At 35.8% G+C, this 17,946-nt stretch overlaps 1 protein-coding gene across 1 annotated transcript; it reads left to right on the forward strand.

The window, feature by feature from the left end:
* The first annotated feature begins 14,183 nt into the window (after positions 1–14,183).
* LOC116188971 lies at positions 14,184–17,292 on the forward strand. Its single transcript, XM_031518429.1, has 5 exons — positions 14,184–14,405; positions 15,033–15,967; positions 16,113–16,313; positions 16,535–16,730; positions 16,859–17,292. Exons 2-5 carry the CDS (start codon positions 15,110–15,112, stop codon positions 17,077–17,079), a joined length of 1,476 nt encoding a protein of 491 aa, XP_031374289.1. The 5' UTR covers positions 14,184–14,405; positions 15,033–15,109; the 3' UTR covers positions 17,080–17,292.
* Positions 17,293–17,946: the final 654 nt, after the last annotated feature.

The raw sequence follows: 17,946 nt of genomic DNA on the forward strand, positions 1-17,946 counted from the left end.
AAGTTATTTTTTCGTCGTCTGGAATTATTTGTTGCTTCCTAATAGAATAAAATGTGCCAGGCATAATTCTTGAAAGTTCTCCAAGAATACCTTAAGTTATTATCAGTGTGTTTGGTTTCAGAATTAAAGTAATTGTGATTTTGATTGTAGAAAATGGCAAATGAGATGATATTATAAATTTGATTTGAGAAATGTGTGTTTTTGTTATGTAGTGTGTTGAGTTAAAGTTAAAGTTAAAATTTTAAAATTTTAACTTTGAATTCAAACGACCCTATATTTGAAATTACAGACTATTGTTAAGATAAGCGTTGACAGTTTTAACATTTCATTTTCAAGTATATCGAGTTCTTTTTTGTTATGTTCGGTGGTATTATACTTCTGCCGAGGCGGTAGTAGTTTTTTTAATCTTCATAAGATGGGGTAAGAATAAAACTTCCATTTTTTGACTCCTTGTTTCCGCGTCCATTACTATTCGACCATTATATAATTGAGAAGATTCTTCTTCATTTTTCGACAATTACAAGCAACTATAGACATGAAAGATGATAATTCATTAATCTTTTATTTTCATAAGCAAAAAATGGAGGACAAGTCCCTTTTTGCTTATTTTTCAGTGTTGTTGTGTTTCTTTTGAGTAAGTCGTATTTTTCTTTCTTCGCGATAAGATAAATTCAAAGGATCTTAAACGATCATATTTCATAATAACGTGACGAAGAATAATCAATAAGAATATTATCATTAGGAACAACTATATGATTGTAAATACTTGAATTATTAAAACTAATTATTTCGTTTATTGTAATTTAATTGGTGCTTTATCATTTCGCATGACGAAGGAAGATCACATACGAATTTATGTGATAAACCACGGGAAAAGTTCTACTTTTATATACATAGATTTGAATTCATTTATTTTTTTTCATGCATATCGTGTAATTGAACAGATTCCTTTTCCCCTTTTGTTTTTCTTTGTCCTTCATGTGCAATACATGTATTCAAGAGTTTTGTTAGTATAGTGCTATAAAATATTCCATGTGACGGCTGGTCCAATTATCCTTTTTCAATTTGTATACATCCTTTGGGTTCTTTTTCTTTTTCCTCGTGATTTTGATGAATTTTGTGGTGATTTTCCTATAGCTGCCGACTTTGGTTGCTTCGAGAGAATGATTTATTGACCGACTATACAAGACAGCTAAAAATTTTTAGAAATTAAAAATAAAAAAGACCAAACTAAAAGGATTTCGATTTTCATCAATACTACGGGTTCTATGTATGTATATAATATGTGTCAATGTCACGTTCTCAATTTAGCCAATAAAGTTTTACTAAATATAATTGTTTAAAAACAAACCCCAGTCATCCTGCCGAGAAAAAATAAAAATTCTACCCAATCGAATTTTTGTTTCAAGTTTTAGTTGGGACTTGAGATATATAAAATATATGAGAAAAGCAAATAGGTGGGAAATTTTAACTATAATAACAGATTTAATATATAAACATATTTTTTTTCTATTTTTCATTTTTTACAATTTTTATTAACTAATAAGCAGTTAGACTAATATTTAATTACCTCAAGAGTTTTCTTAATAAATTTTCGAAGCGAAATTTTCAATATTTCTTAGCAGTTTCAAAAAAAAAAACCAAAGAAAGAAAGAAACTTAGAACCCGTTCAATGATCTATAAATTAAAAAAAAAAAAACTTAGAACCCATTCAATAATCTATTACATTGAAATCATAGTTAATGGACAGGGTCATGAATCGAGTTCTTCCCTAAGCAAGACAATATGTCGGTTTATGCTACAAGAAAAAGTGTCTATGCCGACACTTTTTGGCCAACGCACTAAAAGTGCATCGGGAAAGGATTGTACGAAACAATCTACTCCAAAGCAAAAAATATGTGTCGGTATAGGTCGAGTTATACCGACGCACTCGTGATGAGATGGGAAAATTTTTCCTATAGTAATGCAATGTTATCTTTGGCAACACACTTTTAATGCGCAGCTCATAAGCTGCTTATGCCAACACAAGTAGTGTTGGAAGAGAATATATTTTTGCCCAACACATCTAATTGCATCGGCGAAAGTTTGTCTTTGTCGACACATATTGCTCTTGCCAACACAAGTTTGTGCATCGCTATGTACTATAGTTTTAGTCGACACACCAATTGTGTCGGGGAAAAGTGAAGTTTAGGCGCCATAATCAAAATTTTGAAATTTCAAATTCAATTTCAAGACCATTTTAATGAGCTTGCCCTTCCCTTTCTCCTATCAAACGTAGCTCTGTCCGTTTGTCTCCTCCTGCTCGCTCTTTCCTCAAATCTTACCTGAAGCCCTCATATCTCGATCCCAACCCATCGCTTCCTTCCTTCTGCTTCTTCTTCCGAAGGCCACAAACTTGGGAAGCTCCCCCTTTTTTCCCCTTGGTTGCCGCTGCCGTTGCCCCCTTCCTAGAATTGTTGCTGCCTTGCTTCTTTCTCTCCCTCTGCTGCTCGCCAATCCCTTCCTTGAGCAGCCGTTACTTTGCTGCTCCTCTGCCTCAGCTGCTTGCCGTTCCCTTCCTTGAGCCGTCGCTGCCCTATTGCCCTTTCCCAAGGCTGCTACTCAGCTGCTTGCCGCTCCTGCATCACATCTTCTTTCCATTGCCACTCCAATAACATCTTCTTTTCACTGCCAAGATAAGGTAGGCTGGCCACCAGAAGCTGCAGAGAAGCTGAATCAGACATCCCCGAATATTCCTCTGAGTCAGACATCCCCGAGTAGCAGCATGCTGCCTTTCAATGGGCATAATGGGAGCTTTTAAAAAAAAAAAAAACACTTGTGCCGATGCACTTTTGGTCAGCATAAGTGTCTTATTTTTTATGTGTTTGTCGAGGCACTTACATGTGCCGGCACAAGTAATGGTGCATAACCCGACGCAAATGTGTCGTTTAGTGAAAACTTGTGCCAACACACAAAGTGCATTAGCATGATAAGAAGTTGGGCCGGCGCACAAAAATGCATCGATAGAGGTCAGCTTTTGCCAATGCACTTTAAATTGTATTGTCTATTGCGCCGACAGGGTCTATGCCGACGCACGAGTGTGTTGGCAAAAGTCTCTTTTTGCGTCAGCATAGAACACTTTTTCTTTTAGTGTTTGTGATATCATATGGAATAATATGGGGTTGGCATGACAAAGAGGTTGGTGAAAATGAACAAAGTTGTGTAATGACATGCATATATATGGGACTTGGTGTTAGGAGCTACAACAAGAAGCTCTTAAAATCATATGACAATGGGTCCGGTTCGAAAGAGTTTTCAATGAGAATATATAAAAGCAAGTGTCGCACTAATCTTTGAGTTTTCACAAGAATCATCTCAATATTACAGAAGATGTTCGAGATTCAAAGTTGGAAAAACCACCTAGTTAATAATCACTAGCTAATAGGACTTACATCAACCGATATTCTCCTCTTGACACTAACAAAATTGAAATATTTAGTAAAGAAAAATTCGAGAAAAGAAAATCGATTGTGTAATGTGGTCATAAATTTAAAATTTTATTTTGGTAAATGTCAAAATAATATCTTATCACTTTCATATAAGTTCGATGGCAACAGCTTATGGAGCCGAGACTCGTGACCCAAATGCGAAGTTTCGACTTTCGAGTTTCTAGTTGTGCACATAGTTAAAAACCTGGGATGGAACAACATGGGCCTCTGCTGATAGCTCCTGCTGCTTTAGGAGGTAGGGGGGGACCCTCACATGCTTCTCGGGACCTTATTACATTATACACTTCTTTTCCTTTTGCCCCTATCACATTACACACTAATTTATCAAGATTCTCACGATACCTAAATTAATAGAAAATTTTAATTTTCAACGAGAGAAACAGCCTCGAAGCTTTTAGATTCAAATAGAAATAATCAATTGCCCGGATATACGAGGTCGTACCGTCAATTGTCATGGTTTTAATGATTATGGACAACCTAGACGTTTGGCGAGGTTTACTACGTACATGGGCATCACTAACTTTGGTGGAGCCTATGCTCCTGAGTTCATGGGTTGCACCAAGTGATTAAATAGTATATATATGAGTACATAATGATTAATGGATAATCATGTAATTAAACTCAGCACACATACAATACCCTCTTTAAATGGTAAATGTCACATGATGATAATGAAAGTCATCTAATCGAATTAAATTTAACCAAAAAAAAATCACACCTAATTCTGTCGTTCACAGGTACAAAGATCATTACCTGTTAACTTCAATACACGGCTGGCATTGCCTGCCCATGACTTTTGAATTGGTATACCTATTAATTTTGTATGTACTACATAGATCTCTCTTTGATTTTTATATAATGTTTTTTTATAGAGATTTTTTATATAATGTTTTTAGACTAATGTATGACCAGCCAAGAAAAAAGAAAATCACGAAATTGTAAATGCCGAGAAATGAATTTGCGTGAAGTGCAGTTTATTGATTATTAAACTATAGAAAAAACAACAAGCTTTCGCTATCTCACTACGATCCCAACAGTGAAAAGGAAAAGATTTGTCTAACATTTTATTTTCGAGATCGCCAATAATTTTAAAAAATTTATACACATTGGATTAAAAAAATGGAGACAAAATTGTCTTTTCATCTATATATTATATGTCGGAGAAGAAAAATAGTTAGAGCAGCTTTTCTTTTCGCGGGAATGCCCATAAAATAATTGTAGTTAACAAAGTCACATGGCGAATATTATATTTGTAAATGCGACAAATAACTATCTAACTTTTACTCTCTTTTTTATCCAAAAAAATATCACTTTTTTTCCTCCAACCGTCCAAACACCCATCTGATCCTCTTTTTCTTTCCCTTAAAATTTTAATAATTATAATCAATTTTTAAAAACTTATAAAATAGCTTGAAACATGAATTGGAGTCTTATTCATTATTCTTATTTATTTACTTATATAATCAAATTAATATCATAATCAAGCTACTCGATTTAATTCATGCATATATAGCATGAATCTATATATAGTATTTTTTTCGATTACAACATTTAATATATATTTAACAAATAATGTTTTCACCTTTCTTCATTTTTCTCTCTTTTCCCTCTTTTTCTCTCTCCCCTCACCAAAATCAAGACCACATGCAGGATTTTTTTTCATAGCACTCAATAATAATAATTCTCTCATAAATTATTAAATTTATTGAATTTTTATTATAAAGGCTCTCGCAGAATTTTCCTGAAAAATATAAGAAGATAAAACAAAAAGACGTGATAAACTTCACTAATAATATTTTTTTCGAAAATTTTTATTTCAATTAGAATATGTAGTGATTTATTAGAATTGAGCGAGTATAATATAAATCTAATTTGGGCTAAAACGGAACACTCAACTCCAAAAGATAAAAAGAAGTTTATTTGCTAGCTAGGACGCCTAATAGAGAAGTTAGTGGAACTTTCGTGATTTCCCTTGCATCATCTCGTCCCCCCTTTCTTTTTCTGACACTTTTATATTAAATTTTATTACAAGATCTGGGAGCTGAATTGTCTTTCTAGCCAAATTATTTATTAAAAAAATGAGTTTTTACATATTCCATAATTTTATTTTTTTCAAATTTATCCTATACTTTTAAAATTATCAAAAATATTCCATGATTTACATTTTTTTCAAATCTATTCCGCCGTTATATCTTTCTTCAACATTTAACAGTATAGCTACCGTGACCCTTTATCCGTGATAGATTTTAGAAAAAAATCAAAATCACGGGATAAATTTGATAAAAAATTAAAATCATATGATGGATTTGAGAAAAAATTAAAATCATGAGATAGATTTTGAGCCTACTTACGTTTTATTAACGAAAAATATAATGCCCTGATAGGAAAAAAAAATGTAAATCATAAATTTTTTTGATAATTTTAAAAGTACAAGATAAATTGAAAAAAATGTGAAATCATGGGATATATAGCTTAATTTGCCCTAAAAAAATGAAACTTTGTCCACCCTTTAAGAAATCATCATCCAATATTATGTAAGTCATTCGATCAATTCATTTACTTTTAATGAAACATTACATATGATCGGAAGTTTATCTAATTATATGATGGACTTCACAAAAAATATTGATGTATATATATTTTGATGAATATATATATTGAGGACAACTCCGTGAAATCTTTTCGTTATTTAAGAAAGTTGGGATGAATAAAGAACGCTTCTAATGTACTCCAAAAAAGCACTTTTATGGGCAGATTCCGAGAGAGAGAGCCCATAAAAGAAGATGGATTATGATTGCATCAATCGTTGATGGTCCCAACAAATAGTGGAAATGAAAATGTTGCCTGCATGTCCACGTCCACCTTTACATAGGACTTCTCCGGTAGGCTCTTATGTACAATATCAATCGGCGCAAGAGCACTTGCATTGAGCTCATCGACGCGTCATAGGAAAGCTCGTGTTTTATTTGAGCATGGCTAATCGATCCTACTCCATTTCGCTTTAAAATGAAGAAATAGATTTGTGGAAATTATATTCCAACAATATACATCTCTTAGTTATTCGGATCTTAACGTAAGGATTGCCCCTTGCAATTATTAAAGTTGAGATGCGAGCTTCTTTTTGCGAGCTTATCAATAGTTCCGTGGCAAATGTAACCCGAATCCATTGGATTTGTACGTATATTTCTTATCCAAAAGTCATTCTTTAAGTAGAAAAAGAATTTTATTCGAATCCATTGCTGAAAAGATTTTCGTTCCAAGTGATAGCAATGGTATGAGATGAATTTCATTTTTTTCTCTTTTGGTTTGGGGAGATCCTGTGAAACTAGATGGAGAGATATATACAAGAACTTAGCGAGCATCAAATTCGGAAATTCTTGATTCTACCTTTTAGAGAAATTGAAAGCTCAAATTAGTGTTTTTATTTTCGACTCTATTTCTGTTATCGGGAAAACATAAAAGGAATAAAGGCAGTTTTGGTCCTCAACCTTTTGCGCTTTTATCCTTATTTCGTCCTAAACCTCTCTCTCTCTCTGTTTTTTTCTTTTTTGCCACTCTCATTAGGGGTGCAAGTCAAATTGAACCAACCCAACATAACCGGACCCTGAAAACCCCAACCCCGAAAACCCGTTTTCATATTCGGGCAGTTCAAACCCCTTTCATTGGTTCTCGGGTAAGCCGGTGAATCGACCCGACAAACCCGAATTTCAAAAAAGAAGAAGAAGAATAAACTAGGGCCAAAACCAAAACCCTATCGTTCACTCTCCTTCCCAGGCCCTCGCTCCTCAGTGAGTCTCGGCCTCCTTCACCTTCAGTCTCTCTCCCTTTTCTGTTACTTGCAGAAGGGTTCTTGAAAATAGGATTTGGTTGTCCATCTGTCGGGAACTTTACGTGGAATATACTAGTTCTATGTAATTCCTCCATTGAAGAGCTTCCTCTAGTCTCACTCCTTTGAGCCTCCCTCGGGCCTCAGTCCATTGTGTGTGTTCTCTGTCTCTGTTCTGCTTCTCTAATCTCTCGCCAGAGTCAATGCGTCTCGTTGATCGGAGATCGGGTTTCGACGTGCAAGGCGCAGTCTGCATGCAACTCGTTCTCCTTCTTCTTGTTCGATGGTCCGTGTAGTGGGGAGATTCGACTGAGAGTGCATTAATTTGAGCTTAGGTCGTTTTTCTTAATAAATTCGAGTTAGACAGGGATCCTAACCAAATAACCCGGCCCACTAACCGTCAGGTTATTTAGGTGTTTCTTGTTCTTATGGGTAGACGTTTCCCCGAGCCGACTCAACCCGAAATTTGGATTCCCCGACCCGAAATAAGAAAATCCGACCCAAAGCAAACCATTTTCACCCTAACTGCATCCTAAACCTTTGGTTTTTTTTTTTGCCACTTTAGTCCTAACATCAAATTTTTAGTTAAAAAACTCATTTTTCCGCTCAAAAAGCATTTTTTAAAATAATAATAAATTAAAATTTAAAAAGAAAAAAGATTTTTTTAAAAAAAAAGGTAGAAGGAGGCAACTGGAAGTTGGGGCCCACTGGCCACCACCCCTGATTGAGGTCCGCAACAGGGTCGGGGAGCCCCCACACCCCCAATTGAGGTCGGCAGCAAGGTTGGATCATGCCGGCGACCTCAGCCGCCCCCCACAACCCCCGATTTCCAGCTGCCCCTTTTCTCTTTTTAATATTTTTTTCTTTTTCTTTTGTGAATTATTACTATTTTAAAATATTAATTTTTGGACTAAAGTGGCAAAAAAATCAAAGGTTTAGGATGTAAATAGCAAAAAAAGAAGGTTTAGAACGAAAACGACCAAAATGCAAAAGGTTGAGGACCAAAATTGCCTTTTTTCCAAAATAAAAAGACTCACCCCGTGAACTGTAAAGACAACGTCTAAATGAGATTAGTTTAGGTCACGGAAAAAAAGAAAACAAAATTGGACTTGAGAGCCCACAAATATACTTATCATTTAACATTTTGAAGGCCCCCGTACATACGGCCCATTTTATCATCTCTACGTATGTTCCATTTTATATTCTTTTCGAGCACACTCTCATTTAAGTATTGGAGAGGGAGATCGAGACTCCCCCTCAATCCTCCCCCTTTTGCAAGTTGTTCTTGTGGTGTTCGTGGAAGCTCAAAACTCGTGAAACGCATGTAACTTGCACGTGTTCAAGACCGGATTTTTTCAACCCCAACACTTACTTACAAAGAACAAAAGCCCCGCGCTACGTTCCAAAAAATCGACCCTATGTAACTTGTTATGGGACAAAACTCTCTCCTAGATCAAATTAGTTGCTCAAGTCAAAACTCTCAAGGTACAAATTTTTTTCTTCAAGGTCTAGCTAATTCCATCAACTGTGACACGGCTCCTCTTCTTCTTCATTCCTCCACGTAAATCAATTGATCAGAAAGTGCATGAAAACCCATAAAATTCAAAGCTTTTATCGATTCTTAAGAATTAGGCTTTACAGAATATCTTAACCCCGAAATCGTTGGTTCCGATATATGGGCTCTTATTTTACTTTCTTCGTCTGTGCTCTACAGGAAAGTAGTGGAGCCTTTGTACATTGAAGAAATAGAGATATACTCAACAAGGCTCGGAAGGTTTGGCTAAAAGTTGAATACTTTTAACATTTGACAAATTTTATGTAATAAGAGAAGAGAATGGAGATGAAAAGGATACATGGTGACCATAAGGCCAGAACTATGGGAGTAGAATATATCGATTGAATAGAATGACTTATGGTATAACATAGAGGACTCGCCTAATTATAGGCTACAAAAAATCTTGAAAATAAAATACTCATAGATGTAGAATAATATCTAAATTTGATCTAAAAAATCCCAAGAATATTGACTATACCATATCGATCGATATGATCTCATTTAGAAAATAGCGCAGCGAAACATTCGCTTTTGCAAAGATGAGTTTGACGATGACATGGACTCCTTGGCAGAGGAGATAAAAAGTATAGATTGACTTGGATTCTTTGCCCAACAGTTATCGAGAAACCAACTTGAGCTCCTTGGCGTCAGCGATCGAGGAATAACAATTGACTTGAGGCTTTTGCCTTCAAAGGTCGAATTAACTAGCTTGAGCATCCTTTTTGCCTTCAAAGGTCCGTTATTGTTGTCTTCGTCATCTAATCATCGGGGTTTCATCGTCCTGCTATGATACCATGACGAATTTTATATAATGAGCGAAGCAAATAAATATGAAGAAGGATACGTGGTGACTACAAGGCCAAAATCACGAGAGTAGAATATATTGATTGAATAGAATAACTCATCGAATAACATAGAGGACTCTCATAATTATAGGCCACATAAAATCTTGAAATAAAATATTCATAGATGTAACCAATGTGGTTGGTTCAAGCAGTTCGGCGCTTTCTTCGCTTAAGCATTTAACAGTGCGTTTGGTTTCAGAGTTAAAGTAACTTTGATTTTAATTGTGGAAAATGACAAACATTATGTAGTGTGTTGAGTTAAAGTTAAAGTTAAAATTTTTTACTTGAAAAATTGTATTTTTGTTGTGTAGTGTGTTGAGTTATAGTTAAAATTAAAATTTTTGTGATTTTAACCCTGAAAACAAACAGGTCATAATGCTCCGTTTGTTTTCAAAGTCGTGATTTAAGATTTTAACTTTAAATTTAACTCAAAACACTACACAACAAAACACACATTTCAAAAGTCAAATTGGTGGGCCCCATATATTATTAAAATACAATCCCATTATAATTAATTATCTATACCTTCCATTCATTTCATATTTCAAAAGTCAAACTGGTGGGCCCCATATATTTTTGTCTTCTTCTACAATCACAATCACAATCACAAATTCGTGACTTTAACTCCGAAAACAAACGCATTGTAAGTGTCTTTGTTGAATTTTACCTTATTTGTTTGTTTCGCTTAAGTAATGTCACATTTTAATAAGTTCAATCGGTTTAATCAAAATTTGACCGATTTAGGCCCATTTAATGTGCCACATAGGATTCTATTAAATGTTTCTCTATTGTTAGTGTCCACATTAGCAAATTTGAATGACCATTTAAGGTTTTGGTAGATGTGGTAAGGGTATGAAAGTATGTAAATTTACAGGTTAAAAATAAAAAATTGGTAGATTTGGGATTTTTTGGGAAGCTATGCGAATTTTTAAGCTAATAACCCTAATAAATTTCACTGCTGATATTCCATTTCAGTTAGAATATGTCCTCATTTTTTATTACTATTGGGGTCCACGATAAAATACAGTTAGCAAGTACTAAACAGTCCTTATGGTGTTAAGATAGCAAATTGTAATTGTATGATTTTTTCTAATGATTTCTTTTACTATCCCTTATAGTTTGCCCGACGATAAACCGTTTTTTTCGTCCTTGTAATTTTTCGATTGGGTATTTTATCCTTGTATTGGTTTTTGCCATGGATTAATAAATGGTCCACTTATTGCTTGAGCAGAAAAAGAAAAAGATCTAGTTTGGGCTAAAACGGAAAACTCAATTCCAAAGATAAAAAGAAGTCTATTTCAGCTGGAACTCAATTTCGTGACTTTCCTGACATCATCTGGTCCTTTTTTTTTACACTTTTACATTAAATTTTATTTTGGCACTTTTATATTAAATTCTACTATAAGATTTGGGAGCTGAATCAGCTTTCTTGCCAAACTGAAACATGAATAAAAAAACAAAAATAATAAGTGTATTTATATTACTATTTCGTCATATTAGATAAATAAATTATTAATGATAAAACAAATAATAATATTATAAAATAATATATATATATATATATTTACTTAACGATGAAGTAAATAATATTAATATGCATGTTTATTTTTCCATAAGCTATATAACAAATTAATTTTCATGAATTTCATTATAAAATTGATTGGTGGTATACTCGATCAAGCGGGTGATTTTCTCACGTACTATGTACCTCGCTCTACCCTTCTATGGCAAATGTTTGGATCTATTATGACATAGTCTTTTAGGATTTAGGGTAGTATGTGTACATACGGATTCTATACTATCCATAGTTACATTTTTTTATTATGTATTTTACTTTAAAAAATAATAAACTTTAATTGATTTTATCACATTTATTTAGTTGAAAGTTAAGTAACATATAAATTTCAAATTATTTTCCATAAATTACAAAATGTGCTATTTTTTGCTACTTACCAAGCACATGTTAATACTGACATTACAAAATTGCTTCAATTTAATTTTCACATATTATGGAACATTAATGTTGTGTTTGGTTTCAAAGTAGGATTTTAAAATCAGATTTTGATTTTGAAAAAGAGTGATATAAATGGTTATGTATGTGACCCACCATTTGACTTTGCATGAGTTATTTTATTTTGTTGTGGAAAAAAGAGTAGTATAAATTGGGCTCACCATTTGACTTTGTATGAGTTATTTTGTTTTGTTGTTAGTAGAATTAAGTTAAAGTGTGATTTTAAAATCACACTTTGAAACCAAACAAGCCATAATAACCCGTTTGATTTCATAATTTGATTTTAAAATTTTAACTCTACTCACTACACAATAAAAGTCAACAATACAATTATTACTTTTCCATTTTTCTTCAAATTTTTTAACCATTTAATTCAGTTTTTAATAATAAATTCTCTCAATTATTCATTATTTTTTCACATTTTTTCTCATAATTCAACATCACAATCATTACAAATCAATTAAAATTAAAATTCAACTCAACTCAACTCAACTCTGAAAGCAAACACACTATAATTATCCTGTTACTTTAAAAATGATTAATATCACATAATTTTTCCCATTGACTATTCTATAATAGCTTAAATGCCAATAAAAAATCTTCATAATAATATCATTAATGACAGTATGTAGCACAGACCATCGCCGTAATATAAATATATAGAGGACAACTCCGTGAAGAGATTAATTAGAACCTTTTCGTTAATTAAGAAAAAGATGAGATGAATAAAGAACCCTTCTAGTGTACTTCAAAAAAGCACTTTTATGGGTATAATCGAACGAGAGAGAGAGAGAGAGGGCCCATACAAGAAGATGGATTATGATTGCATCAAACGTTGATGTTCCAACCAATAATGGAATGCAAAATGTTGCCTTCATGTCCACATCCATCTTTACATAGGACTTCGCCGATAGGATCGTATGGACAATATCAATTGGTCGGAGGGCGTGCATACATTGAGCTCATCGACCCCAGGAAACCTCGTGTTTTATTTCAGTATGGCTGATAGATCCCACTCCAGTTCGCTTTAAAAGAAGAAACTAATGCGTGAAAATTATATTCTAACCGTGTACGTCTCTTCGTTATTTGAATCTTAACGTAAGGATTGCTGCTTGCACTTATCAAAGTCGAGATGCAAGCTTCTTTTTCCGAGCTTATCAATAGTTTCGTGGCAAATGAAACCAAATCTATTGGATTCACATGTACGCTCCTCGTCCAAATATCACTCTTCAAGTGGAAAAGAGTTTTATCCGCATCCATCGGTGAAAAGATTACGGTGTTATTTTTATGGATTCGTTCCAAGTGATAGCAATGATATGAGATGAACAACATTTTTGTTTCTTTAGATTTGGGGAGATCCGTGTAACTAGATGGATATAGAAGAAGAGAAATAAGAACGTCGTGATTGCTAATGGAGTAAAGTTTGATTTAATTTAATTTAATTTGTTTTTGCTTGTGAAAATTTATTATTATAATTAAAGGAAAAAAAGTAATGATTGTATTATTAAATTGAGAGAAAAGTAATGAATAGTTAAGATAATTTAATACTAAAAAATTAATTATAATAGCATATAAAAAAATATATTAGAGAATTTATTATTAAATTAAAGAAAAATATAAAAAGTAACGATTGTATTATTGAATTGAGGAAAAAGTAAATGAAGCACAGTGAAATTAAGTTAAGTTAAATTAAACTTTGTTTTCAGACAGAAAGATACGAGAATTCTATTAGTGAGCAATAACCTAGGAAACTCTTGATTATGCATTTTCGATAAATCACAAGCTGAAGTTAACATTTTTATTTGAAATATACTATTTCCTCCGGTTCGAATAATCTGTATCACTCTCATAAGGCAAAACCGTTATTACGTCAGAGAGCAAGGGCAAATTGACAGTAAGAGACATTCGGAAGTGTTGGAGGAAAGATAATTTCCCTTTTTATTTTCAATTCTATTTCTGCCATCGGGAGAAAATAGAAAGAGTCACTTTGTGAACTATAAAGACGACGTCTAAATGAGTTTAGTCTTCCAAAAAAATAAGAGTTTTTATTTAAAATGATTCATGATTTGTTCGTTTTATCAAATTTATCATATGTTTTTTTGATCAAATCTATCCCATGATTTACTTTTTACATCAAATTTATCCCCGCGTTATCTTTTCCGTGGACATCTAACGGACGTGTTAACGTGACACGTGGAGAGATAGTGGGCCACACTTGCCACGTAGGCGCCACGTCAGCACGGCCGTTAGATGTCGACGAAAAAGATAACGCCGGGATAGATTTAATGCAAAAAGTAAATCATGTGATAGATTTGATAAAAAAAAATATGATAAATTTGATAAAATTGACAAATCATGAGTCATTTTAGATAAATATAAAAAAAAAATGAAAGCCCGTATAAATTAATTATTATCTCGCTCTCGATTAACATTTTGAAGGCCCGCCCCATACATACGGCCCATTTTCTCGTCTCTACGTGAGTCAATGTCGTCTTCTCCGAGGTTTCTTCGTTATCCTTCGGATGAAGCTAATCCTTCCGAGCCTTCATATTGCTTCCCGCGGTGGCAGCCTCTCTCCCTCTTCTCTCACCTCTCATTCTCGGCGACCTCTGTTTCATCTGCAGCCGCAACTTCTCCCGCCTCTGCCGCCGCTCTTCTATTGCCGACTGAAGTGAAAGAGGTGAGAGTTTTCATTTGGCGTTTGGGTTGTCTGAACTACAATTAATGGAGGCCCTAATGGTGATGATGTTCTTCCAAGGGGAAATTTTCTATTTTTGATCGTTCCCGATAGGCATCCTCACCTCAATTGCTTGCCTTGTGGGGTTCCGTGCTGGTTGGTGAGCTCTGAATTGGGGCTAGGGATAGGTGGAATTGCAATTTTGTGGTGTGATTAGCTTCTCCTTATTATTGCTATTCAGTAATTGATGTTGCCGTATCTTTCATATAAGTTAAATTCAGTTCTTTTCGTTATTTTCATTTGGTATTTGATTGAATTCTGCCGTCTCACGAAATTACTGCTGCCTATGTTGCTTCCGAGATTAGTTTAAAGATCCGGGATTTCTGCAAAATTGTATTTTCGAGTTGGCACGGTGTGCTTGAAATAATTCGTGACTTTCCTCTTGAAGAGACAGCGTACTGGAATGTCCCGGGTCGATATTTATTGTTTTAAGTAGCCATTTATTTTTCTTCAGCTCTTACAGTTTTAGGCATGTCGTCTACTTGGGTACATTTTCTTTTTCCCTGTTTTAGCTGCTCCGATGGAAGTTTTCCCCGAGTTGAATTTGTAGTTGTAATTGTTTGTCCGCAGGTGCTTCTTAGAACCTCTCTCTGTTAAGTTTCTGTTTGGTGTCAAGTTGTGCTACACAACTGCTCGTGGGTGATAATATGGCAGCACCTGATGGACGGGTTTCATATTCATCGTTTTCAACCATAAACAAGAAAGAGGGCAAGTTCTCCTATGATGATGACTGTAGTGACAGTGGGTGGATTGTCTCGGATGCCCAAACTGATGGTTCATTAAGGTCAAATAGTCCCAAAAGGGATCATCTCTATAATTTTCCAATTGCATCTGAAGATTGCTATGATGAGGATTATGAAAGTGATGGACATAGTAACTCAATGCCAACTAAGCCTCCGGAGGTGAACTTGAAAAATGTGATGAATGGGATATTTGCAATATTGACTGGACGAAACAAACCTTCTTACGCCCCCACAGATCAGCAGATCTCGAGTTCAGATGTTTCATTCTTGGGGTCAGGTAAAAATGGGGATACTTATTTGCATTCTTCAGTTTACATACCAAGTGCCCCGCCACTTCTGGAACCAAATGTGAAGGATTACAACACATACAAAGATATGCTGGATGCCGAACCCCCAGAATGGCTTCCTGATAGCGCCGCGGCAGTTTGCATGCAGTGCACTGCCCCCTTCACTGCACTGACCAGAGGAAGGCACCACTGTCGGTTCTGTGGTGGTATTTTCTGCAGAGCTTGTAGCAAGGGCAGGTGCCTGTTGCCCGTCAAGTTTAGGGAGAGGAATCCGCAGAGAGTCTGTGATACTTGTTATGATAGATTAGACCCTTTGCAGGGGATCCTTATCAATTCCATTAGCAATGCTGTTCAAGGGGCAAAGCATGATGTCGTGGACTGGACTTGTACAAGGGGGTGGTTGAATCTGCCCGTCGGTCTGACCATGGAGCACGAAATATACAAAGCATCCAATACTTTGAGAAGTTACTCCCAGGTAGAGCTGATACTTATCAAACCTCTTGTTTTCCCCTTTGTGCAATGGAAGCTTTATGCTTTTGAACACTCTGATGTTTAGAGAGCAAATTGGCAACTAAGGCCGCGTGTCTTTTAATTAAACATTTTCTGTCTTTTCTTTCCAGGTTGCTAAGTTGAATCCAGACAGGTCCATACCATTGGCTGTCTTAAAAGGAGCAAAAGGTCTTGCCATTCTAACTGTTGCCAAGGCCGGTGTTTTGCTTTCATATAAGGTTGGTACTGGTTTGGTGATCGCGAAAAGGCCAGATGGATCTTGGTCTGCCCCATCAGCAATACTATCAGTTGGCCTGGGATGGGGAGCTCAGGTTCATACTTCCTCTCTTGCTGTTTATCTCTCTTATGAAATATGAGCTACATTGATGGTAATGGACATTCTCTGCTTACCCGGAGACATGAACTTGAATTGTATTTACACATCTTTTTTGGGTCTAAATGTAAATTATAGTGCATTCTCTCTCATCTCTCTCTCTTTGCCCCCACTTGTTGCGCTTAAAATTTCCGTCTTCATGTCTTCTGTATGATGCAGATTGGGGGTGAGCTGATGGACTTCGTAATTGTGCTTCATGATTACAAAGCTGTGAAGACATTTTGCAGCCGCATGCATTTCTCTCTTGGTGCCGGTTGCAGTGCAGCAGCAGGGCCAATCGGGAGAGTGGTCGAAGCAGATGTTCGAGCTGGGGACAGAGGTTCTGGCATGTGCTACACTTACAGCTGCAGCAAAGGTAAATATATAAAAGAGCATGCGCTTGCTCGAGTTTGCTTTATGCTCCATGGTATTCCTTCTTTGTGGTAGTGCTAAATACCTTCCCTGAATTATCAAATGGTGAACTTTGCAATGTTTACCTGGAAGGTGCTTTTGTGGGAGTGTCGCTAGAGGGGAATATTGTTGCAACAAGGATGGACACGAACCTCCGGTTTTATGGGGATCCTTATCTCAGCACATCAGACATACTTCTGGGGACAGTGGACCGACCAAAGGCAGCAGAGCCTCTATATGCAGCTCTGGAAGATCTCTTCTCCGCAATGTATGGAGCAACTCTCAGATCGCCGCAATACCATCCTTACACATGATTAGTTTATTGTGGATATGTGTTTCTCATTGACATGCACCGTGTCTGTGGTTTTCTTTATTAGTCAATTGTATAGATGACAGTTTATGGACTGTGTAAATAGCATTTATGACTTTATAGGTCATCGCATAAAATGCGATCAAGTTCGAGTATCTGTACATAGATCATTTGGCACGCACATGTTTGATTTAGTGGAATGTTTGGTTGATTAACATGCTCGATGTGTCTCGGGGATTCATATATTGTCTTTCAGGATCTCTCTCTGTACAAAGTTAAATCGGTATACCTCGTTAGCTACTCTTGAGGATCCAGGAGGAACTATTTTCCGGGATCCTGGTTGTCTAGAAGTCTTGAGAATGCGGGAGCGCCTCCGGACTGTGCTCTTGGAGGGTCCTTCAAAACATCCCTTGGATCCCTAAGATGTGTCCTAACACCTTGGGATCAGTAAAGCCCATCGAGGTACTCGGAACCCTTGGGAATAAGACCCCGAACCGCCCTGTGGATCTCGTGAATTGGAGATCTCGGAATGCCTCGGGGCCTTTGGACTGCCCCAGCCGGGATCCTCAGAACCTCGGAATCCTTTTCGGATTCCAAAAGGATTTCGGTATATGGCCTTACGGAAGCCTTGAACTCCCGAGAGCCGGGAAAGTTTTCGAGTGCATGCTGGATCGTGACCTTTGATCTCTGAAAACAACATTTGCGGACCCCTCGATGCTTTGGCATCATTTGCATGTCTCTGGTGTAGGGTGGCGGAATGATCACCAGATTGCAGCAAACTCTTTGTTTTATCGCGCATGATCGCTATCGAACGTGAACCAAAGCTCGTTGCTTTACAATCATCGAAACATCAAATTTATGTACGCAAGCT

The sequence above is a fragment of the Punica granatum genome, chromosome 8 (assembly GCF_007655135.1).
Source record: "Punica granatum isolate Tunisia-2019 chromosome 8, ASM765513v2, whole genome shotgun sequence".
NCBI classification, from domain to species: Eukaryota; Viridiplantae; Streptophyta; class Magnoliopsida; order Myrtales; family Lythraceae; genus Punica; species Punica granatum.

Coding starts and splice junctions, on each gene's coding strand:
- LOC116188971 (XM_031518429.1), top strand. CDS start 15,110: ATGGCAGCACCTGATGGACGGGTTTCATATTCATCGTTTTCAACCATA. Junction 16,314..16,534: donor GCCTGGGATGGGGAGCTCAG/GTTCATACTTCC, acceptor TGTATGATGCAG/ATTGGGGGTGAGCTGATGGA. Junction 16,731..16,858: donor CACTTACAGCTGCAGCAAAG/GTAAATATATAA, acceptor TTTACCTGGAAG/GTGCTTTTGTGGGAGTGTCG.